Raw genomic sequence first — 25,223 nt, 5'->3', positions numbered from 1 at the left:
CCGGGAGTCGGTCCCATTAGCCCCATTCTGCAACCGAAGCAGAGAATGAGGAAGTGACACAGCACGTCTTGCTTACGGTCAGGCAGCAAGGGAATAGCAGCAGAACCAGATGCAGAACCCAGGAGTTCTGGCGTCCCAGTCCGGTTTCCCCACCCACTCTGTCACACTGCATCTCCTCAGACAGGCTGATGCTAATCCAAGTCCCTTGGGCCTGCATGAGAGGGCTCAAAATCTCCAGAAAGCGGCTCTGTGGCAAGGCAAGAGAGGCAGTGTGCTCCACTGGCTAGAACAGCGAGCAGGACGCCTGGCTCTGCGGTCGACATGCTGGGTGCACCTCTGCACCTCTGTTTCCCCTCCTGCCCTTTTTCTGCTTTACTTAGCTTGTAAAGGGGCTGTCCCTCGCTGGGCATATGTACAGTGCCTTGCACAATAGGCCCTTGATCTCTGCTGGGGCCACTAGGTGCCACCGTATCCACACAGCGCGGCTGTCCACGAGTCATACAGGAACAGTGGGAGTTACACGCGACACATGCCAGTGAACGCAAGAGGATGCTTAGGCTAAGACACAGACAGCAAGAGCGTGGAGCAGCTAGTTTGATTAAGTTAAGGCTCTAGCCTGAGCCCACTGATTGTTTATTTGTACACAGCCTCCTCCCCCCGTAATAACCTTCCTCCCTTGAGCTTGGTGAGGAAGAGCAAACTCTGCTGTGAAAATGGGGACCTGGGGGCACTAACCAGCCTTGCCCATGTCAGCTCTGCTCTGATTTGTGTTTAGAGCAAAGCTTCGGTTTGCCTCTCACCTCCTTAGAGGAGTGTAATGAACAGGCACCAGCCCTCTGCTGGCTGGACTCAGAACTAATCCGCTGTGTGTCATAAATTCCATATTGCTAGCAGCTAATGGAGAATCTCCAACTGGTGTTGGACCTGGGCTCTAGGGTCAGGAGGTTCTGTCCCTGATGTAACTTCCAAGCGGTCGTGGCATGCTGCAGTGACAACTGTAAAGTTCCTAGGTGGCCACAGATTTGTTACTAGAGATCCCAAATTACCTCCAGGTGGATGAAACAAACACAAAATGATATTGACAGACAGGCACCAGAGGGCCTCAACGCTTGTTTTGTCAGCCTCTGTCCCTCCTGATGTACACGCACTGGATACTAATAATCCAAGGGCCTCACTCAGTTACAGAGAGAAGCCAAATGATTTACCATTGCAGGGCTGGCCCTACAGTGGAGGAGTTTGCCTGCTGAAATTCTTGGTAGAATGGCAGTGAGTTAATTCAGGTCTTACAGCCACGCAGCAAATCTAGTGCCAATGACAGACCGGGGTCTGGGATTAAAGTAAATTGAAGCAAGTGGGGGGAGGGGCTCTCCCACAGCAGAGGAGGAGGGCGGGTGCTATGTGGGGGCCCTGCTCCCCCTACCCAGGGTGAGGTGGGGCATCACCCCCCCCCCCAACAGAACACAGCCAGGAACTGGAATGGACTGAGCCGGTGACCTGAAGCCAGGAACTCCCAAGCCCTATTCCAGCTCTTGCCCTGTTCTGCTGCCCCAGCTGAGCCCCTTCCCCCTCCGTGCCTCAGTTTCCCCATCCCCATTTCACTGGGGTGTTGGGAAGCTTAATTAACCCTTTGGACAATGCCTGGAATATGCGAAGCACCATGCAAGGGCTAAACATCAGTACTGAATCAAGTGGGTATGCACATAGCCAGCGCCTTTCATCTAACAGGCCATCCCAGGCCAGGAAAAGCTGCCCCATGGCTCAAGGCCCAACAGCAGACATTTCTCTCCTCCTCCTGCCTCTTATTATTCTGTGTATTATCACCCCCGACTGAGCTGGTGACACACAGGGCAAGAGTGGCCCTGCCCCAGAGAGCTCACAGGGGTGGGAGGGGAAGCAGCCGCTCAAGTGAGTCACCCCAGCTCACCCAGCAGCAGGGCTGGGAATAGAACCCAGGTGTCCCAGCACCTAATCTCATGCCCTAGGCACTAGGTCTCTCGCTGAGCCACATCCAGACGTTTCACCCCACGTTAGTCAGTTTGCTGTCCTGCAAAATGGCCAGCCAGCTATCAAGCCATGCGCCGAGCCTGCCTGGCGTCCGCCAGTTTGATGACAAGGAAAAAAACCAGCCTTGTGTTGATTAAGTGAGTAGCTTGTCTGGGGAACTACTGGTCTTTCCAGGAGCAAAGATATAAATTCACCTGGAGCAGTTCAGCAAATGGAGCCAGAATGTAGCAGCAGCTGCTCAGGGGGAGCTTTACATGATCTTGTCAGTTACATAAACCCCCCTTTGAAGGGTGTTTAATAAAGATGATTTGGTTAAAACACAGAGACAGGGATAAAGCCCCAGACCTAGGTGCTGTTTGCCTAGTGCCCTGCTGCCTTCAGTCAGAACTAATCTCCTGTGTGTCATAGACCCCATATTGCTAGCAGCTAACGGTCATTTATTTCTGGCGCTGACTGAAGAGGCAGCATGAGCTAATGGTTGGAGCACAGGATTGGGTCTCCTAAGTTCTGATTGTGGCTCTGCCCCTAACTGGCTGTGTGACCATCAGCACATCCCTTCCTCTCCCTGTACCTCAGCTACCCCGTCCGTGAAACAGGGGTAATGTGGAGCTATTGCAGTGTCACTAACCTTTGTCAAGCAGAGGGACTCGGAAAAGGACACTGTGGCCCAGTGGCTGGAGCACTGGGTGGGGACTCTCAACATCTGGGCTCTGTTCCCAGCTCTGCCACAGACCTGCTGGGGACCTTGGCCATGTCACTTCCGCTCCTAGGCCTTGCCTAGTCAGACTATGAGTCCTCTGGGGCAGCGACCATCTTACTCTGTGTCTGGACAGTGCTCGGCATGTTGGCGGCTCTGGCAGAACTGTAATATATATACCATCATTCCCATTTTACACGTACAGGAAACTGAGTCCCAGGGAGGGTAAGTGTCTGGGAGCCGGAACAGCAAATCGACCACAAAATGTAACAAGGTGGTGGGCTATGCCTGAGTCCCACCCTCTCCACCCTACCCCACCCTGGCAGCATGTGTTAATCTTGCTGGGAAAGGGTTAAGTGGGTTCCACTGATTGCTGAGGCAGGTGGCTCATTTTCCCATACAGATGCAAGGGAGGTGGGAGTGGTTCTCTGGGGACAGAGGATCTAGGGTGTGGGCTGAGCAGCCCAGAGGGAGGAACGTCCCTGCCTGGAAAGATGATTTGAGCTGATCTTTACATTGTGCTATTACTAATTTCTATGTTAAGGTCAAACTCCAGGCAGGGGCTGAATTTGGACTCTCAACAGTGGGTGGAATGTGTTCAAGAACCAGTTGGAACCAGCTCCCAGTTATATGCTCGTATTGCCTGGTAGCCTGCAAACCTGGTTGCTTCCAGTGCCCAGAGATACAGCCCTTCTGCTGGGAGATTGTTAGTGGGTCACTCCGGAGTAGCCCCAAAGATCAGCCAGGGAAAGGTGCATTTGTTTCTCCCCAGCGACTGGAATAGCTTTGATCTCCCCTGTCCGGCAATTACACGGGATGTCAGAGCTCCTGAGCTGCTACCGTGATGAATGACTATAATGAACTTGCACCTGTGAAGCATCTTTCTGCCAGTTTGACTTCAGGAGGCATTTCAATGACTGTACAAGCTACATAGGGGAAGACTGATGTTTTCACCATCACTGCAGTGCAGCCACCTCTTGGGTGAGACCTGGCAGCTGCTTGTTGCGCACAGCTACGCTGCACAACAGTTTGAGGCCGGCATGGAAGACGAATCCTATGCACGACTGAGACTGCAGAACACCATGGACAGAAGCAAGCCACAGGGCCCTAAAATCTACGGCAATTCACAGATTTCGTGAAGTTCTAATGGCCCCTTCTGGGCTTGATCATCTCTGAAGCAGAGGCCAGTACACTTCCCCCAGTTACCATGCACTGAGCCCAGGACCTTGTGTTGGCTAAAGCATCTTCCAGTCTGGCTCTGAAGACACCCAGCGATGGAAAATCCCCCACTTCCCTGGGGAGTAAGTTCCAATCACCCATCTGTTAAACAATATGCCTCATTGAATTGGTCTGGCTTCAGCTTCCAGCCTTGGTCTGCTAGACTAACGAACCTCTAGCACCTGGTATCTTCTCCCCATGAAGGGCCTTATGCACGTCATAGACTCAAAGGCTAGAAGGGACCATCGTGATCACCTGCTGTGCCCTCCTGCATGTCGCCTGCCCTGCCTGCCCACTCCTGTAACAGACCTCATCAAGTCACCTCTCCTAGGCGCGGGGCAAATGCAACAGACCCCTAAAGCGTAAACAGCGGGAGAATCTCCTTCTCTCTGATTCACTCTCTCACACGCACACTTTCCTCACTCAGAGGAGCGAGGAGAAGCAAAGCCTTGGTCGCACCGAGGGGGATTAGGTAGAGCCGGTACAATCATCACTCACTAGTGCCACTGGCAACGGCTGGACAGGAACCTTCTCTAGTCATATAGGGGACATGCCTGTGGTTCCAGACGTGATCCCGGGCCCATGGGAGTCCTACAGGTTGGACTGTGACCGCCCACATCTTCATCTGAAGGTTCCCGTTCCCCTGGACATACAGGCTACAAGTCACAGCACGCAACCTCCCTGTTTGAGTCAGGGTGTGATCCACGGAGACTACAGTTCCCAGCATGCAGTGCTTCAGCTTGCTCCACACCAGCAGGCTGCGTTGCAGGCTTGGGTCCGTACATTCCATTAATTGGATCAAAATAGCAAGATCATTGCACGCTGGGACTTTTAGTCTCAGTGAGCTGCACCCCTCTATTAAGGATAAGGATAAATAGGCTTGAAAGGACTTGATTTGTATCGCTAAATGTGGGGAACTGGATTTCACCGCACACACACACACCCATGAAAATCTATTTCCATTGATAACAACAGAAATTGACCCCAGAGAGGCGAAGGGAGAGAAATGCTGCCTGACAACTTCCAGCGGTTCGATTATGGATATTTACTTTGTCTGTTTGGGCACTTGGTGTTTCAAGGGTTATAAAGCTTTAACTTTGGGCTTCTCAGAGACTTCTGTCATTGAATAATTAGCCTCCGACCCTCTCTGTGTCCTACAGCTGTGAAAATTTGAACTGATAAAAATAAAAAATGCTTAAAAATAAACATTGATAATACCCTCAAAATGATAAACTAGACCCATTGGATTCTGCCCAGCTTGGAGATAAGGCCGGGTTGCAATCTACTCCCCACCGAGCCCTCTGGATTCAGAAGCCCTTGAGTTTTCATTGGCCCTTTGCCTGCTGGTCATAGAAGTCAATTGGCTCCAAACTTCAGGTCAAAGTTTCTTTACAACCCCTGAGCACCCCCTCTCCCAGCATTTAATCGCCTGCTCTCCTGGACAAGTAGCATTTGCCGTTGGATCTAAAGGCCATTTCATCAGCCATTTATCTCACCCCTCGCACCCAGCTGTGTTTGCTGCCCATCGGGGCGTGCAGGGCAGAGGTCAGGCAGCTGGTGTGCTGAGCCCACAGCCTGTCCTGCTGGCCGGCACTGGCTCAGTGTGTCCTTGCGCTCCCCCAGCTGCATCCACTTGGTATCTCTCGTCTACTCAGGCTGCCAACCCTCTGGGGCAGGGCCCGTCTCTCCACTCTGTGTCTGTGCAGTGCCTGGGGCCCTGGCCCACAATCAATCACAATCTGAGTGGCTGTGGGGAGAGGGCAATCGTTGGCCATCAGAGTCCCATGGGATCTACCGTCTCTGTGCAGCCTGGGCAGGGCCGTGGCCTGTATGAGAGGGTGTCTCTGAATGACCTGCCATCCCCAGGAACCTGCCTGACTCTCCCGGACACAGCCCCGGTGCCTTGTCCCCCACCCATTGAATAGCACGGAGACCCTGCAAGAAAGACACCTCTGTCCTGCCCTGCCAGGCGGTCAGCATCAGGGCCAGCCCGTGCTAATGAGCGGCTGGAGCTAAGGCCACTATTGCTATTGATCGTCACCCCCTGGAGGCCCCAGCTGAGATCAGGCCCCGGGTGCCGGGTGCAGCACAGACAGGGGAGAGCCAGGCCCTGCGCCAAAGCGCTGGGGGGAGGGGCAGAGCCTTGCCAAGTCCCCCAGCAGGTAAGGGCAATGAAATCTCCTGCGACCCCGTCCCCGTGACTGCCCCCAGCTCCCACGACTCCAGCGGGATCCAAAGGCTCCCAGCACCTCACCGAGCTGCTCAGCACCGCGCAGAGTGCCGTCCCTTATTTCTAGTCCCCCTTTCCCCCCGCCCAGGCTGGCTATGCTCACCTTTCGCCTTCAGCTTCTGTGAGTATTACACAACCCTGCCCTGCCGAGGGCTGCGTGTTCGTTCGCCGGCACTTCACACGGATCCCGCCCTGCCACGCAATAGAACAAGGAGCATCTTTCTTCCAAAGAGGCTGCCACTGAAGTTGTTCATGAATATTTCATTCCAGGATAGCGCCTGATGGGCTTTTATTTGGAGGCCGAGCCATCTCTAATATTCCCCTTAGCTCCTCAGTCCCAGTCCTGCAAAACGCAGCACTTCCCCGCCCGCAAACCTGCTTGGCGACCGAGCCTTTCTCCTGCAGGAAAGAACCACCATGCGAACAGGGCAGGCCAAGCTCAGCCCTGGTGCAAGAGGACCCAGCTCCAGGGAAGTCCAAGATGCGGCCCATGCCTGCAGCAGATGTGACTGGCTGAGGGTGCTCTGTATGGGGACGGTGCAGCCTGCCATGGGGAGCGGGGATTGTCTGATACCAAGGAAGCAAAGGGAACAATGCAAACAGCTGGCCCTTATCTAGCCCTCTTCATCCATTGAGCTCAAAGCAGGACAGCAGCATGATCCCCTCTCTGCATGTGGGGAAACTGAGGCAAAAGGAAACTTCCAGGTGGCCTCTGCTGTGCTTCCAGAATCTGATCCCCACCCTCATTTCTGTAAATAGAAACCCCGATCTTCTCCCATCCTCCCCACCCAACAGCAGCAGGTCCTCACAGCCTTGCCTGTGTCTCTAAGCCTCTTCCCTTTACAAGGGATACCCCCCATTTCAGACCCAGAATTCCCTTTACAGCGCAGGGCTACCCCACCCCCTTTACTGCGGTAACTAGGGGTGTAGGAACTGCCAGAGTGGGTCAGACCAGCGGGACGTTTACTCTGTGGTATCCTGTCTGGTCCTGGCCAGCGCTGGAGGGTACATCAGTGCCGGGAACATCACTCTCTTGTTAGACGGAGATCGTCCGCCCCGTTGCCTGTCTCTGAACCCCTCCATTTCCGTTCAGCCCTTTCGAGATGGGGTGCCCAGAACCAGGCACAGGATGCCAGGTGCAGGCCCCGCGCTGAGCTATACACTTACATTACAGTTGTTCCCAGTATCATTCTTCTGGCCCATTCTTTATACATCGTGCTTGCTGCCCTTTGCAGCTGGGCGGCGAGCCGAGGCCTTCACAGAGCTGCCCACACTGGTGCCCGGGGCCCTGAGCCAAGTGGTCTATGCAGACTGTGCAAACAGTTCAAATGATCCTGCCCAAAGTGCATTCACTTCCATCTGTCAACTTCGAATTTCATCTGCCATCCGGCTAACTGGGTTCGGCCCCCCTGAGCTTCCTCCGTCTGCTCTGTCTTCATCCCTGTGACGATGTGACGCAGCAGGGAGGGGGGAGTGTTGACCTGGGAATGTGCCCTGGGGACGGGAGACCTGAGAGCCTGTCACCTGAGCCAGGAGGGGGAGGGGGAGGTGACACCTCTGCCCAGGAATGTGGACGGAGGCTGCAGCAGGGAACCTGCTCGGTGGGTTTAGTTTCAGTTTGGGGCTGGGTGGAGGAACACAGGGAACCCCAGGGCTGGGGTCTAAGCTCCCTGCTCCCCCAGAAGGACTTCACTGAGGGGTCCTGGGTGTACCCACAAGCTCTGTTTTGGACTGTGTTCCTGTTGTCCAATAAACCTTCTGTTTTACTGGCTGGCTGAGAGTCTCAGTGAATCCCAGGAAGAGGGGTGCAGGGCCTGGACTCCCCCACACTCCGTGACAACTGGTGGCAGCGGTGGGATCTACTACACCCCGGGAACGGCGCTTCCTGCAGTAAGTGACTGGGGAACAGTAAAACGAAGGGGGATTGACGGGGACCAGGCGTGCTGAAGATTCAGAGAGAGACGGTTTCAGGGGGCGGTTAACCCCTGGGAGTGTGTGACCAGAGAGAAGGACTTTTGCAGTAACAGGGTCCCCCGGGGGATTGCAGCGAGCGGTCCCAGGGGCGGAGGAGTCTGCAGCTCGACCCTGGCAAAGAGGTGGTGACCTCAAGAAGGACTGGCACACTAGGGGCTTTTCCTGGAAACCGTGGACAGCTGCCCGGCCTGCGAGTGGCCAGCCGGGAGATGTACGCTAAACGCCTTAAGAGCGACCTGGTGGAGCTGTGCAGGCAGCGGGGGCTGCGCGTCGGGAGGTCCACCAAGGAACAGCTGATTGCCCAGCTGGAGGAGAGGGATCGCTTGGATGACCCGATCCCTGTCCCTGAGGGAAGCCGCCCGGCGGACGCAGCGTGGGCCCTGGGGCCTGACCAGGCTGGGAGGGGTCAGACTGCTGCCCAGGACACCCCGAGACCCTTCCTACCTATGCCTGGGGGAGGGGTTGTGGGAAGCCCAGCGAATACCGAGGGCCCCCTGACCCCAGCAGCCAGCAGGGGATCCTCCCAGCGGAGCTCCCCATCCCTGGAGCGGATGCGGCTGGAATGGGAGAGGGAGAGGAAAATGAGGGAGCTGGAGGATCATGAAAAACAACGTCAACATGAGGAGAAACAACGTCAACATGAGCAGGAGGAGAAGGAGAAACAACGTCAACATGAGCAGGAGGAGAAGGAGAGGGAGCGTCAGGAGAAGGAGAGGGAGCGTCAGGAGAAGGAGAGGGAGCGTCAACATGAGCAGCAGGAGAAGGAGAAACAAAGACAGCATGAACTGGAGCTGGCCAGGCTGAGGAGCAGTGGGGCCCCGGCTGCGGTGAGTGAGGGGGGACCCAAGACTGCAAGGAGCTTTGATAAGTGCTTCCTGGCCCAGCGGAAGGAGGGGGAGGACATAGATAGCTTCCTGATGGCCTTTGAGAATGCCTGCGAGCTGCACAGGGTTGACCCTGCAGACAGGCTCCAGTTCCTCACCCCCTTACTGGACCCCAAAGCCGTGGAGGTCTACAGCCGGATGACAGGGGCAGAGGCAGGGGACTATGAACTGTTCAAACAGGCCCTGCTCCGTGAGTTTGGGCTGACCCCCGAGATGTACCGGAGAAGGTTCCGGAGTCAGCGTAAAACGCCTGAGGTCACCTACCTACAACTGGTCAACAGGATGCAGGGATATGCCCGCAAGTGGACAGCGGGGGCCCAAACTAAAGAGGACCTGCTTGACCTGTTTGTACTGGAGCACCTGTATGAACAGTGCCCTTCCGACCTGAGGCTGTGGCTGGTGGACAAAAAGCTCGCGAACCCCCAGCATGCAGGGCAGCTGGCCGACGAGTTTGTGAACAGTCGGTCAGGGGGTAGCCGGGAGGAGTCCCAAAAGAACAGGCCCCCCCCGATGCAGAGAGAGAGTCACCATGGGGCCTCCCAGCGGGGAAATAGGGAGAACCCCCTCCAAAGGGGAACGCCTGGTGTCGGGCCCCTCCGACCCGTTCGAGGGGACCAACGTGACCTGAGCTGCTATCACTGTGGCCAGAGAGGCCATGTACGGGCCCAGTGCCCCGGGCTCAGGGACAAACTGAGCAGACCCAACCTACCCAGGGTTAACTGGGTAGGGACTCAGCTGGACGAGGGGCAGGCGACCCAGGAAAGGGGGGCTACCAGTTTGCCACCTGCTCAGGAGGGAAGAGTACCCCCAGCCAGCCCCGCCAGAGGGCTGGAGGCTCTGGACTCCGGGTGCTCGGTTTACAGGGTGGGTGCGGGGCTGTCCCTCCGGAGAGAGTGCCTTGTTCCCCTGGAGGTGGATGGGAGGAAGGTCAATGGATACTGGGATACGGGCGCGGAGGTGACGCTGGCCCGGCCCGAGGTGGTGGCCCCAGATCGGGTGGTGCCCAACACCTACCTGACCCTGACGGGGGTGGGCGGGACCCCATTTAAGATGCCCGTGGCAAGGGTACACCTGAAATGGGGGACCAAGGAGGGCCCCAAGGATGTGGGGGTACACCACCATTTGCCCACTGAAGTTTTGATGGGGGGAGACCTAGAGGACTGGCCAAGCGACCCCCAGACCGCCCTGGTTGTGACCCGTAGCCAGAGCCGGCGAGGGGCACTGCGACCTGACCCTGGGGAGGGTACCACACTGGAGGCGCGAGACCCTACTCGGGTGGGGAGGGAGCGCCGAGGGGCACGGCTCAGAGAGGCTGCGGCCTCAGACCTGGCCACGGAGGGGGAACCGGGCCCCATCCCTTCCCCAGCCGCTGAGTTCCAGGCCGAGTTGAGGAAAGATCCCTCCTTGCAGAAGCTCAGGGACCTGGCCGACCTCAGTGAGGGACGGACCATGAGGAGAGGCTGCCAGGAGAGGTTCCTGTGGGAGAAGGGGTTCCTGTACCGAGAATGGGCTCCCCCAGGGGAAGGGGAGTCCTGTGGGATCAGGAGGCAGCTGGTGGTCCCCCAGAAGTACCGCCGCAAGCTCCTGTCCCTGGCCCATGACATCCCCCTCGCAGGGCACCAGGGAATCCGGCGCACCCGGCAGAGGTTGCTACAGAACTTTTACTGGCCCGGGGTCTTTACCACCGTCCGGCAGTATTGCCGATCCTGTGACCCCTGTCAGAGGGTGGGGAAGGCCCGGGACAAGGGGAAAGCGGCGTTGAGACCTTTGCCCATCATAGAGGAGCCTTTCCAGAAGGTGGCCATGGACATCGTGGGGCCTCTCAGCAAGACGACCCGGTCGGGGAAGAAATACATTCTGGTGGTGGTAGATTTCGCCACCCGCTACCCCGAGGCAGTGCCCTTAGCTTCCATTGAAGCAGACACCGTGGCAGATGCGCTCCTGACCATTTTCAGCCGAGTGGGGTTCCCCAGGGAAGTCTTGACAGACCAAGGCTCCAACTTCATGTCGGCCCTGCTCCGGTGCTTGTGGGAGAAATGTGGGGTCCGGCATGACTGGGCCTCAGCGTATCACCCCCAGTCCAATGGGCTGGTGGAGAGGTTTAACGGGACGCTAAAGATGATGCTGAAAACCTTTATGAACCAGCACCCGCAGGATTGGGACAAGTACTTACCTCACCTGCTGTTCGCGTACAGGGAGGTGCCCCAGGAGTCTACCGGATTTTCGCCTTTCGAACTGTTATATGGAAGGAGGGTGAGGGGCCCCCTGGACCTGATGAGAGACGAGTGGGAGGGGAAGGCCACTCCCGATGGAGAGTCAGTGGTGGAGTATGTCCTGACCTTCCGAGAGAGACTGGCTGAACTCATGGGCCTGGCCAGGGAGAATCTGGCCAGAGCCCAGAGGAAGCAGAAGGTCTGGTATGACCGCACGGCGCGGGCCCGGGCCTACGCCACCGGGGATCAGGTGATGGTTCTCATCCCCGTGAGAAAGAACAAACTACAGGCCGCCTGGGAGGGCCCGTTCAAGGTCGTCAAGCAGCTCAATGAGGTAAACTATGTGGTGGAGCTGTCGAACCGGGCCCACCACCGCCGGGTGTACCATGTGAATATGATGAAGCCATATTATGCCAGGGGGAATGTGGTGTTAGCTGTGTGTGGTCAGTGGGAGGAGCAGGGAGATGACCCTTTAGTAGATCTATTCCCTGGGACCAGAGCTGGTTCCCCCCTGGAAACAATCCCCCTCTCGGATCAGCTCACCCCTGCCCAGCAAGCCGAGGTCAGGGGGGTGCTGCATCCGTACCGACAGCTGTTTTCCAACCAGCCTGGACGCACTAATCTGACTGTCCACCGGGTGCAGACAGGGTCGCACCCGCCGATAAGATGCTCCCCCTTCCGAGTCACAGGGAAAACTGCTCAGGACCTGGAAAGAGAGGTCCGGGACATGCTGGCTTTGGGGGTGATCCAGCCATCGGCCAGCCCTTGGGCCTCGCCGGTGGTGCTGGTCCCCAAAAAGGATGGGTCAGTCCGGTTCTGTGTGGACTATCGGAAGCTCAATGCCATCACTGTATCGGATGCCTACCCCATGCCCAGGCCGGACGAGCTCCTAGACAAGCTGGGAGGAGCTCGGTACCTTACCACCATGGACCTTACAAAGGGCTACTGGCAAGTGCCGCTGGATGCAGATGCCCGGCTGAAATCGGCCTTTATCACCCCTCTGGGGCTCTATGAGTTTCTGACCCTGCCTTTCGGCCTCAAGGGAGCGCCGGCCACCTTCCAGCGCCTGGTGGACCAGCTCCTGAGGGGGATGGAGAGTTTTGCCGTGGCGTATATTGACGACATCTGTGTCTTTAGCCAGACCTGGGAGGACCACGTGTCCCAGGTTAGACAAGTGCTGGACCGACTCCAGGGGGCTGGGCTGACTGTCAAAGCGGAGAAGTGCAAGGTGGGGATGGCTGAAGTATCTTACCTGGGCCATCGGGTGGGGAGCGGCCGCCTAAAGCCGGAACCGGCCAAGGTGGAGGTGATCAGAGACTGGCCCGCTCCCCACACCAAAAAGCAGGTCCAAGCCTTTATTGGGATGGCAGGATACTACCGAAGATTTGTGCCCCACTTTAGCGCCATAGCCACCCCCATCACGGAGCTATGCAAGAAGGGGAAGCCAGACAAGGTGGTCTGGACCGAGCAGTGCCAGGAGGCTTTCCGGGCGCTGAAGGAGGCTCTGGTCAGTGGCCCAGTTCTAGCAAACCCAGACTTTGACAAGCCCTTTGTGGTGTTCACCGACGCCTCCGACACGGGACTGGGGGCGGTGTTAATGCAGGAGGATGAAAAGGGGGAGAGACACCCCATCGTGTACCTGAGCAAGAAGTTGCTACCCCGGGAGCAACACTACGCGGCCATCGAGAAGGAGTGCCTGGCCATGGTGTGGGCCCTCAAGAAACTAGAGCCCTATCTCTTCGGGCGACACTTCACCGTCTACACCGACCACTCTCCCCTGACCTGGCTGCACCAGATGAAAGGAGCCAACGCCAAGCTCCTGAGGTGGAGCCTGCTCCTGCAGGATTACGACATGGACGTGGTCCACGTGAAGGGAAGTGCCAACCTGATAGCGGATGCGCTGTCCCGGAGAGGGGGCCCCGAACTTCCCCAGGTCACTGGTCACAGTGACCCCGCTCAGTTCAGTCTCGAAGGGGGGAGAGATGTGACGATGTGACGCAGCAGGGAGGGGGGAGTGTTGACCTGGGAATGTGCCCTGGGGACGGGAGACCTGAGAGCCTGTCACCTGAGCCAGGAGGGGGAGGGGGAGGTGACACCTCTGCCCAGGAATGTGGAGGGAGGCTGCAGCAGGGAACCTGCTCGGTGGGTTTAGTTTCAGTTTGGGGCTGGGTGGAGGAACACAGGGAACCCCAGGGCTGGGGTCTAAGCTCCCTGCTCCCCCAGAAGGACTTCACTGAGGGGTCCTGGGTGTCCCCACAAGCTCTGTTTTGGACTGTGTTCCTGTTGTCCAATAAACCTTCTGTTTTACTGGCTGGCTGAAAGTCTCAGTGAATCCCAGGAAGAGGGGTGCAGGGCCTGGACTCCCCCACACTCCGTGACAATCCCCCCAAAGAATTCTGTGTCGTCGGCAAATGCTGCCACCCAAATGCCACTGGACTGGCTCCTGCCCAGCTGTTTGCAGATAACCCTTCCGTTTGCCGGGGAGGGATGCCAGGGAGCCTTGGCCTACAGGGGCATCGGTATGGCTTAGACACAAGGCACGAGGGACGACGTCCGCTCACCCCAGTGAGCTCAGGGGCTAGCACGGCTGAGGGCAGAGCGCTGGCCCTGTCAAAGCAGCTCAGCACCCGCATCTGGAGGCAGATTGTCAGAGGAGCTCAGCACACTGCATGACCAGGGGGTGCTGAGCTCGTGGGAAGGCTGGGAACCAGCTGGGGGTACCGCGCATGTGAGAACCTGGCCCCAAGCTCGCTGGAAACTGTGCCTCAAAGGCCCAGTCTGCCCTGGCCCACTCTCTGCTCAGCCCCCTGAGGTCAATGGACGAAAATCGCAATGGCCGCAAGCTCTGTCCTGCACAAAGCCTTGCTCTGGGTTTATTGACCTTTAGGACAAAGAAGAGCCTGAAAGAGACACAGCCAAAATCAAAACTCCCCTCTTTAAAACAAAATCTCCTGACTGGTCTGACTGGTAACCCCTTCGGTCTTGACCAGACAGACCCTTAGGCCTGGGGAGGGTTTCACACCCTGGGGCAGTCTCAGTGACTTCAGTTAGATTGCAGTCACAAGTAACATTACTCACACACGTCAGTATTCGCAGGGCTGGGCCTTAGAGGGCAAAATCTGAAAGCAAGTTAAAAGCTGATTGACTTCTCTGTGCTCATGATCATTGTTCATTTCAATTGGATGATGCCTGAAAAGGGAAAACTTGGCCTTGCCAATTCCCACCATTTTCATCACAAGTCTTGTGATATTTGGTGTTTGTTTCAAAGTTTCTAGCATTTCCTGGTTGCAGGGAAAAACTCAAAAATGTAACCCAGGTGTCCCCTAATGGCTCAGACACCAGCTGACAACAAACCCCACAGCTTGGGGTCTTGTTCTTTTAATTTCGTGATTTGAAGTCAGTTTCATGGTTTTGAGGGTTCTGCCTCATGATGTCTGAACACTTGGGGTGTGCAACACTGGGGGGCTTCAATTATTTTTTCTAGTAAGTTTCACTTGTTGGTTCTGATGCACTAGTCCAGTTAGGCTCTGGTTACGTTTGTCTCCAGGATGCTACAGAAGATTCAAATCCAAAAATATTTTGTATATTTTGAAATTAAAAGGAATTCGCCAAAACACTGCTAGTCACACTACACTCTGTACCTCCTCAACCCTCCCCACTTAAGAAAACCTACATCTCGAGTCTCATTCCCTGCTGCATTCCTCCAGTTTTATGCCAGCGTAACTCCACTGATTTCATAACGCTGGAGTAAGGCAGTGGTGGGTCAGGTACTTTGGAGTGAAATGAAATTGACCGAGCCCCGTTAAGAAAGGGCTCCACACCTAAGACCCATAATTATCTATGAAAGACAAGAACCACCGATTAAACCCTGAAGACTTGGGGATTCAGAGCTGAACACATGAGTAGCTGATTCATTCTGGGATGATTACAGACGCTCAAACATCCAGAATCTATCACTGGGCTCTAAGGCTCAGCTTCGGCCGCCAGCACTGAGAGATGAGACTCCTTCAGCCCCACTGTCTGGTGAGCAGAACGCCCTCTGCTAGCTGCTGCCCCCGGAGCGAGGTGACTCGGCCGCAGAGTGTTGCTTCCCATGTAATAAAAAGCGGAGCACAGACTATCTGGGGTTGTGCTGACCACAGATTATAGTGTTCAGTGTCCGCCCTGTGAAATTCACTCATAAATCTCCATGTGCACCCTGATCTGTGCACAAGACAATACACACCCAGCCGGCTGCACACTTCCTGTGCCTTCAGATTCCTGCCGTGAAACTGTCACCAGCTTTCCCAAGGAGCCTCCTGCAAGATGCGTGTGTGTCACGGCTGCCTGTGTAAAATGGTGATCACATGCACCAGCGCCATTTGCACCTGGGTTTGCTTTGCACGGAGAAAGTGGTGCATGAGCAGATGGCCATGTCACTGTGCGATCGGAGGCACCTGTGAGGTCCTGAGTTAAGGGACTGGCCACAGGGTAAGACATTGGATTAGCACATTGATCCTGCTTCTTCTCGGGGCCAGTCTCAGTGGGATGAGCAGCTGTCACTCACAGCCAAAAGGGTTGCTGCTTTAGTCCAGTGTTTTTGGAGCTAACAGCGCCAGGTTTGATCCTTGCCTAAGGGTAGGTCTACTCTGCAATAAAACACCCATGGCTGGCCCAGGTCAGCTGACTCCGGCTCAGGCGGAAGGTCTATAAAACCGCAGCTTAAACGTTCTGGCTCGGGCTGGGCCCAGGCTCTGAGATCCCACGAGGGAGGAGGGTCCCAGAGCCCGGGCTCCAGTCCGAGCCTAAACATCTACACTGCAATTAGCCCTGTGAGCCGGAGTCAGCTGTGTGTGCGTGTGGTTTATTGCAGTGTAGACACACCATACATGGCTAGGCTGTGATTCATTACATAATGAGTGCTGCAAAACTCCAACCTGCTCCCAACCCTCTGAGCCCCTAATGCCCGGAATCCCCACTGTGCGCCTCGTGGTTAAACAACAGTCTCCCAAACTGAGCTCAATAACCACACAGCAATGTGTGCTCTATCCGTGTAGTGCCATTCACATGCACAGCATCTCCCAGCGCCTGGCAATAAAGATGAGTCTGAAAGTAAAACTCTGGAGTCCCCGGATCTGGGGTGTTTGGAATCCAGAGCTATCTCTGCACAACAGTCTGGGATCTCTAGCACCCCTAGAGCGCTGGGGTCCCCAATCCCTGGACAGTGGGTTGGATTGCATTTCCTGCTGCGCTGGTAGCTTAACGCTGCAGACACTCGGGATAGCGCAGTCCCAGGGCAGTGCACTAAAATCCACTGCAACACCATAAAAATCATAATGATAACTAATAAGCGGAAGCTGAATCTCTCTGCCCAGGTATTTCCATAGCCCTCCGCAACGCAGCATGAGAGCGCCCGGGAATACGCACCAACCAGCTATCTCAAAAGGATGGTGCTTTCCTCTCAAGAGGCAAATTCCCACATGACGGGCAGGGAGGAAGCCCTGCGGTGGGAATGCAGTTTAAATAAGAGACAGATCAGCAACCCCTGAGCTGGGGTTTGTCAGAGGAAATTAAACGTAAATATCAAAGAGCAGGTTTGGTTTGGTTCTGGTTTGGTTTTTTGCGTGTTACAAGCTAGAACAATTCACCTGCAGCCTCCTCTGGGCAGGAGCTTTGGGGAACAAGGTGTCACGGAGACATGCCCAGAGAGCCAGAGGTTTGGAGGGGCTTGTCCTGTGACAGGCCACCCCCTCGCTCCCAGACCCCATTCTGGGGTCCAAAGGGCCTTGCCTTTCCAGCTCTTACTCCCAGCCACATCCCTTGCCTGTGCACGATGTCACAGACTTCCATGGGGCAGTGTGGGGCAGGGCTGTGGGCACAGGCTGCGGGAAGAGGCCTGCGAGGTCAGATCCTGCAAGGTGCTGGAATCTGCTGGACCCCAAGTGGAGTGTGCTGAGCACTCGGCATGATCAGGTCTCTGGTGACGACTCCGGGGGCAGCTGCGGCTCTCCCCAGCGGGCTGAGCGCTAGACCTGGGATGCCCACGCTCCGTTTCCTCCCAATTAGCAGAGGGAGGAGGCTCCTCCTGGCTCGGGGTCTCAGCCCCTCAGCCTTCTCCTTGCTACACGTCTGTAACAAGGCAGGAGGGGTGAGTGGCGAGGTGTCCCCAGGCCCTGCCTGACCGTCTCCTCAGCCCCACGTGCCTGGTTCAATTAGAAACGTTCCAGCCCAGTCCCGGTAGCCCCGGGCCCCCCAGTCAGTGTTTTCAGCCGGACGGGGAGGAGCTGCTCAGGCTGCGTGAGCAGGGCTGGGGTCTGCTGGGGTCTCTCTGCATTCGTATCTGCCCCTTCATCCCTCTCACCACCAAAGATCCCAGCGCCCTTTGCGTCCAGGCCAAATGCCACCGGGGATCATTACGCTGGGTCTCCCTAGCTGCCCCCGCAGCCGGGGTGCTGGGACAATGTGTAGAGTGGGGGCCTGAGAGCCATTGAACCAAACTGTAAACCTGCATGTGATGGAAACCACTTCAAGCCCCCAGCACCCCTCGTTCCAGCACCTCTGCCTGCAGCATGACACTGTCCTGAGGGTCTGCGCCTTCACCACCTGCCCAGGGCTTTTTAAAGGGGTTTCACCGATTGTCACCCTTATCCAACATGGCCGCCATGTCCCATGACTGTCACAAGGGCTGAAGCCACAAGCTGCCCAAAGGGAAGAGCTAGGAAGGGGGCAGGGGAATGTGGAGGTGCCTGCAATGGGGCTGCGGGGGCAGCATGGAGGGCACAGTGGTAGGGAGCAGGAAACTCTGAGGAGGCAGAGAAATGTGGGGGGCAGGAGGAAGACTGAGGGGGCCGAGGAATGTGGGGGGCAGGATGCAGGCTGAGGGGGCAGGGGAATGCGGGGGGCAGGAGGCAGGCTGAGGGGGCAGGGGAATATGGGGGGCAGGAGGCAGGCTGAGGGGGTAGGGGATGTGGCATAGCAGAAAGGGACAATGTGACGTCAGAGGAATGGAGGGCAGGGGGTCAGGGGGTTTTTGGGGGCTGAAGTCCCCATGAATTTTAGCGCGTGTTTATAATGGGGTGTTGCCTGTGTGCTTTGCTGAGTCGGGACTATAATGCATAACCGGGAGCCCCAGCTTATGGGCTTGATCCTGCACTCTCCTAGTCAATGGGGGGAGGGTTCCACCTGCATGGAGCAACATCAGCCCCGAGGGCTCAACATGGGGCTTTTGCAGAGAAGGGACCAAGCCAGAAACAATATGGATCAGCCTCTGGGTTTAGCCGCTGAGCCCAGCCCAGCCCATTGGGTGGCTGGGGGGAGCTCTGGGACTCTGGGTGCTCAAGTGCTGAGCCAAGCACCCAAACACAGGGCTGGGCCAATCACTGTGGTGAGAAGCAGGCTGCTCAGCGGTGTCTCGGGGCCACAGACAGCCTGGCTCAGAAACGTGCCAGGAATATCTCCAGCTGCCTTCCCCCTCTGCAAAGTGCAAGGTGGGCAGAATCCGGCCTGCTAGAGCCACAGGAAATCAATGGCTCCACGGCCCCCCGGCCCCCTCCTTCCCCAGGATCAGGCGATTTACAATGGATTCCAAACATGTCATCAGTAATTAGCAGCACTTTGCTCCAAAGGAACTTTCTTTCTTTCTAATGTGGGCTGGTGTCCAACAGATGCTATCGCAGGGAATCCAGGGGAATGATCTGGGTAATTAGGAGTGTCACAGCGTGATTCCCGTTGCAACAGAGAGCTCTCCCTTGGAGAGAGAAGTCCTTGCCCATCCACCCTGGGTAAGAATTCCCGCTCTCCCTCGGCCCCCGCAGCTGAGCACATCACAGACAGTCCCAAGTCTGGCTGCACAACACAGGGGGAGGCAGATCAGTGGGAAAACCTGATTTCACGGGGGGGTGGGGAGGGTGGTGCTGACAGGTTAAAGAACTTGCCCAAGGTCAGAAAACAAGTGGGAATAGGATCCAAGAGTCCTTATTCCCCACTGCAACCACTGGTGGTGATCACTGGAACCCAGGAGTCCTGACACCCAGGCCACTCCCCTGACCACTGGACTGCCCTGCCCGCTGCTCTGAGACCTGGGTATTACAGTTCAAAAGGAATGCAGCCAAGTAGACAAATCATGAGCCCATCTAGGTATGGGAATAAAACCCAGGAGTCCTGACTCCCTCTCCCCTTCTCACTCATTCTCTCACACACCATTATAATTGGGGCTGGAGTGGGAGGGGGGATCCCATTCTGGATATATGGGGCTAGGGGCCTCCAACACTGACTCCCAACTTCTGTTCCCATTTAGGAGATTTTGCCTCTTTTTAGATAGGAAAACTAATTACTGCGAATTTTCCTTTGAAAGTGTCTTAGTCACATTTTCCATTCAAGTGCTCGTCCCAGTGATCGTTTAGCCAGCACTGTTCACCCCCAGAGCACTTGCCGCCCCTGTGAGTTGTCTTGGATAAGTACGGTAACAGCTAGATTGGGTTCACAATTAGTAAGCGGGGCCTGGAGACTGGCATGTCCCAACCCCCGTTATCAACAGCTACAAGGCGATTGTGCTGGATTGCAGAGACACACAAATGGATTTTATTTACTCTGTTCATCTGTGAGTGCCTGGCCTTGCAAGTACAACCACCAAGCTCGGCCCCACTTCAGGAGCAGAGATGGACCCGCACATTTCACTTTAAGCACGTGCTGAACCCCATGACTCCCCTGGGCCGTACGCATGTACCTCGCTGCTGTCCTGCCTCCAGCCAGAGCGCTCGGGGTCGTCCCGCACCCAGCAGCCAGCCTCACCCTGCGGGGCCGGGAAGTTCTAGCAGCTAGAAGGGGCTTCCCTCAAGTAAACCAGTGTCAGCAGGATCCAGCCCTCCACCATTTCGAGACCTCTGCAGCTGGTTACGTGAGTGCAGGAAACAACAAGAGTTCAGGAGCCGGATCCAAAGCTCCCTGCAGTCAGTCAAGAGCCTCCTGCGTGTTCAGCGGCCTGTGGATCAGGCTCTAACAGAGCGGGAGAAAGAGGTCTGGGGCCAGGTGCAGGGCTGACTCTGGCCTTCATCCCGTGCCCCCGGAGTTCAGGGGAGTTTTCCCATTGATTTCAATGGGAGCTGCCGAGGGCCCATAGGGAGCAGAAGTTAATCCTGAGGGAGGAAATGTCTAACTACCGACAAGGGCTGGGATCTTCCAGCAAAGCTGAAGGGAGTTCAGTGCCTGAAGCCCCTGGGATGTTGACGCCTGTCTCTGGTCGGCCTTTCTGAAACCCCCACCCTGTAGCTTTATGGATGATCCTGCAGTCCCGACTGCATCCTGACACATCGGCTAACAGGCGGACGCAGCCGAGAGGGGCACATCAGGGATGTGTAAGAACAATAAAACTTTGAATAGGAAAAAAGCCATTTCTATTACTCCCAACTTATTATTATTATTCACATAATGCAGCAACCCCACAAGTAGACGTCTCTCATTTAACGATTTCCCACTCTGCCCCAGGACCCCGGCTGCCCAACTGCAGTGCTGAAGTCGGTGCTGGCTAGCTGTGCTTTTAACAGGGGGAATTTTCCGGTAAGAACGTGGGTGAAAACACAGGTAACATTGGCCAGATCCTGTCCCCACTGCAGTCAGCGGCCAACCTGGCCCGAGCTGATGGGGGTAGGAATACATCCTACCTGTCAGACGGCACGTGAGCCTGCTAAGCACAGTGGCTCCAAACCACCCAAGCAGATGATGAACGTTAATTACATGACTCAAGGCATTGGCTTCAACAGGACGACTCACATGCTTCCAGTTAGGCACCTGCAAAGTGCCTTGGTGGGCTGGGGCCAGCATGCTCAGCACCTTGCATATCTGAGCCCAGACACGGGAACCCAAGTTTGGGCCGTGCATCGCTGTGTTCTGCTAACAGAGGAAAAGTATCTGACAAGGGGGGCTGTCTGAAGGGAGCACAGGGAGGGACCATGGCCCAGTGAACAGGGCAGCAAGTGCTGAGGTCTCATCCTGGCTCTGAGTGCTCAATGACCTTGTCAAGTGACTGCCCTCTCTCTGCCTCTGTTTCCCTTCTTGTTCTGTGTCTGTCTTGTCCATTCAGACTGTGAGTTCCTTGGAGTGTGGGGGGTGCAGGGCACACAGGATCAGGCCCACATTTAGCAAATGATAATGGGAACTACAGGGAAAAGACTAGAGGAGAAAGCCTGCTCCCTGGATGGAAGTTGGTCGATATGTAAAGCCCCAGAGCACGTCGCGAAGGGGAGGGTGTGACTCTCAGATTTCCCTCGCCTACAAATGAATCACTGAGACTCATCCTTAATGATGGTGGCACGACTGCTCCACTACAATAGCGGGTGACACCGACGAAAATTAAGCTCAGGTGACATTTAAGGTGTGACAGGAAAGTCATTATTAAAGCTGATGATCTGTGCATTAAATCACAGACAGTTTTCTTTGGAAGGGAGGGATTCTAGTGACGGTGGAGAGGAAGGTAGATTTCAGTGCATAAAATAGCCTTTGACATTTCTATGAGGTCTGCAGGGCATTCTAAGTGGGATCTCAAGGAGCCTTACAAATTGGGGACACCACCAGTGTGCAGCCACCTCTGGGGTGGAGCGTGGCAGCTTGGCAGAACACCGATAGTGGCTGAGGGCAGAGGACATTTTGCCAGGTGCTGGAGTAAACCCCTGTGAAGAATATTTCAGTGTTAGGGTGGCAGGAGGGAATGAATAAGCCTTAACATTGTGAAGGGAATTTAGCTCTGGTAAAAGGTGCTGGATTGGCAGCCCTGGAGACTGATAAAATCTGTGTATGCACAGAGCTGGTGCCGCATGGGCTGGCACACACTGCCCCTGCTGATGGGATGCTGCCCATGAGATAAGAAGGGACCATTCTGATCATCCAGGCTGATGTCTGAGTAACACAGGCCGGAGACCCTCACCCAGGCCTTCCTGCACCCAGCCCACAACCCCTGTCTGGATTTAAGTTCCACTTTCCACGGTCCCGCTGGTCCTTTGGCCTCCTGGGACAGCAAATCCAGGAGTCAATACAACAATCTATAATGTAGCAGCAAGAAGAAGAAATAACCTTTTGTGCCACTTTTCCTCCTTGGCTGCCAAGCTCTTGACAAAGCAGGGTTCTATTACCCCCATTGTACAGATGGGGAAGTATAGGCTGTAATTGCCCAGTGCCTCTGCTGGTTTACAGAAGGCAGTGGGCTCCAGTGGCTAGTGCACTGATAGCCGGCAGGTGAGGTTGGTTCTAGTCCCAGCTCTGGCAGTGTGACCTTGGGCAAACGGCCGTGCCTGTTTCTCATCCTATCCTTTGTCTCTTTAGTGTGGGGCAGGGTCTGTCTCTCACTCTGTCCGCAGCGCCTCTACCATGGGGCGCGATCTCAGCTGGGACCCGGGGGTGCTACCGTCAGGTGAATGAATAAATATTCTAACAAAGGAGGCCAGACCAGAGGATCCCGGCCTTCCCCTCTGGCCTGAGCAGCGCTGGCTCTGTACATCAGCGGGCAGCTGTGGTTTGGGTGAAGTGAACATCCCTCTGCCAGGAGCTACCGGAGACCCACCAAACTCATTGCACCCCACAGGTGAGCCTTGTGAAAGGCAGCTGCTCATGCGCAATGGCCAATTGAATAAGCAGTGGGGTGCAACCGTTCGCTGTAAAAAGGCCCCAGATCCCGCAGCCCCTCTGTCCCTGGCAATTTCCCTGGGGTGGGAGGCGGGAGGGCCCCAGCACAGGGTGTGTCCGAGCTGGTGAACTTCCAAGCGCCCGCTGCGCCCCGGGGCGCGGAGCCAGGCTCGGGGCAGCCAGCCCGGGAGAGGCTTGCGGGAGGGAAGCGGAGCACAAGTTTCTCTCCTCGCACCCGAGGCCTCAGCCGGGACGATGGCCGCAGCCCTTCCTCCGAGACCGGCCCGTCGAGCCAGGCAGGGAGCTCGGGATCCGCCCGCCCAGGGGGACAGACAGCGGGACCAGACGGACAATCAGACACCGCGCGGCCCCGAGGCAGGCGCAAGGCGGGTCCCGCAAGCACCAGATCAGCTGGCCGCTTTGTCCAGCGGCCGTTGGACAGGAGCCCTCGGGTGGTGCCCGCAGTCACCCGCCCCGGGGGCTGGGAGCGGGTCCAGGGCTCCCTTCGTGGACTCTTCCCCTCCAAACAATGCCCCAGCGTCCTGCATGCACCCGCACCCCCAGGGGCGAAGGGGCCGGGCTGGGGGGGCGAACCCAGGGAGAGACCAGCTGGCCGAAGGGCCTCGCCACTCTCTGAAACCCACCGACCGTGAGAGCCCGGCCAAGCCCAGCCTGTCTCCTCCCCAGCCAGGAGACGTGAGGGACCCCCCCGCCCTGAGACCCCACTGCAGCCCCAGGACCCCTTCCCCTTCATACCAGCCCTGGGACCCCCGCCCCGAGACCCAATGCAGCCCCGGGACCCCTTCCCCCCCCACGCACCAGCCCCACACCTCCCCGAGACCCCACTGCAGCCCCGGGACCCCCACCCCGAGACCCCTTCCCCCCCATACCAGCCCCGGGACCCCCGCCCGAAGACCCCTTCCCCCCCATACCAGCCCCGGGACCCCCGCCCCGAGACCCCACTGCAGCCCCGGGACCCCCGCCCGGAGACCCCTTCCCTCCCCCCCCATACCAACCCCCCCGGGACCCTTCTCGCCCCGCTCGTCGAACAGAAACTTTGTTGGGGGGTGGGGAGGGAAGACTCGGTCTAAAAATAAATTCTCCAGCGCAACTTCCAGCTCCCTGGGCTGGGCTCGGCCCCAGCTCAGCCACGGGAGCCTGGAGACCCGCAAGCCACGCGGCCCCCGCAGGCAGGAGCCGGACCCACCGCTCGGGGCGCTGGGCTGCCCCTGCCCCGCGGCGGCTTGCTCCGCCCGCGCCGAGGGAGGGGGGTTGGGGTGCCCCTGCCCTGCCCTGCCCTGGGGGGCCGCGGCGCCCCGCACCCACCTGCCCGTTCTTGCACAGATCCGCCCACATGCTGGTGCCGTCCCCGCCGCGCATCAGCACGTGGTAGGTGAAGAAGTAGGTGCCCGGGACGCTGCACGTGAACTTGCCCGTGGCCGCCTCGTAGCTGTTGCCCAGGTTGGTCACCACGTCGTCGAACTTGAGGATCTCGTAGCCCTCGTGCGGGTTCTTGAGCCCGGCGTAGAAGGCCACCCGGGGCGCGGTGCTGTACGTGGCCGTGCTGAAGGCGCCGCTGCCCCCCGCCGGCCCGGGCGGCCCGGGCGGCCCCGGCTGGCCGCGCTCGCCCCTCTCCCCGGGCGGGCCCACGGCCCCCGGCGGGCCCGGCTCCCCCGCCTTGCCCGGCCGGCCCGGCTTGCCCTGCGGCCCCTGCACCAGCGTGGAGGGCGGCGGGGGCCCGCCGGGGCGCTCGGGCTCCGGGCGGGCGCTGGCGGTGGCGGCCGCCCGGCCCAGGTAGGGGTCGCAGACCATGCGGCAGGTGCCCAGCATCTCGTAGCGCCCGCCCGCGCCCGCCGAGCTCACCAGCGCCGGGATGAGGATCACCAGCGCCAGCAGCATCACCACGCCGAGCGCGGCGGCCAGCAAAGTTTTCCTCCCCACGCTCAGCCGCGGCCGCCCCGGCGGGGGAATGGTGCCCGGTGGCGGGGCCGCCGGGCGGGACGGCGGGCCGGGGGGTCCCCTGGGCGGGTGACCGCGGCGCGGTGCCCCCAGCCCGGGACGGGAAAGGAGCAAAGGCGGAGCGGCCGGCTGCTCGTCTCCTCCCGCCGCCTGTCTGCTGGCTGGAGCTGCGGGAGGCTGGTCCCTGCCCATCGATCCCCCCCGCCGGAGCGCAGCGGGGCTGGGCGCCCGGCTCCGGCAAAGAGCGGCGGGGCGGGCGGGGGCGCGGGGCAGGGAACGGCCGGCCGAGGGGCGGCGGATTGGTCGCGCCCCTGGTTGGAGCGCTTCGGTTTCGCCACCAGCGGTTCCTGCCGATACCTGCGGGGGGGGGGGGGCAGAGCGGGATGGCCGGCCCTGCCCCGCCCCGTCCCCCGCCCCCCGGCCGGAAAGTTGGCCGGGGAGAAGTCGCCTTC

The 25,223-nt window shown here is 57.7% G+C and overlaps 1 protein-coding gene across 1 annotated transcript in view; it reads right to left on the bottom strand.

Annotated features, from left to right (window-relative positions):
• Window positions 1-24,963, bottom strand: part of C1QL1 (complement C1q like 1) — a 72,595-nt gene extending 47,632 nt beyond the window's left edge. The window contains exon 1 of the mRNA XM_074940627.1: window positions 24,139-24,963. Within this exon, the coding sequence (XP_074796728.1) occupies window positions 24,139-24,963 (825 nt within the window). The remainder of the gene's footprint in view (window positions 1-24,138) is intronic.
• Window positions 24,964-25,223: the final 260 nt, after the last annotated feature.

Source organism: Natator depressus, chromosome 27 (genome assembly GCF_965152275.1).
Source record: "Natator depressus isolate rNatDep1 chromosome 27, rNatDep2.hap1, whole genome shotgun sequence".
NCBI classification, from domain to species: Eukaryota; Metazoa; Chordata; order Testudines; family Cheloniidae; genus Natator; species Natator depressus.
The sequence above is the reverse complement of the archived record's forward strand: the minus strand, read 5'-3'. Positions and strand labels throughout refer to the sequence as shown.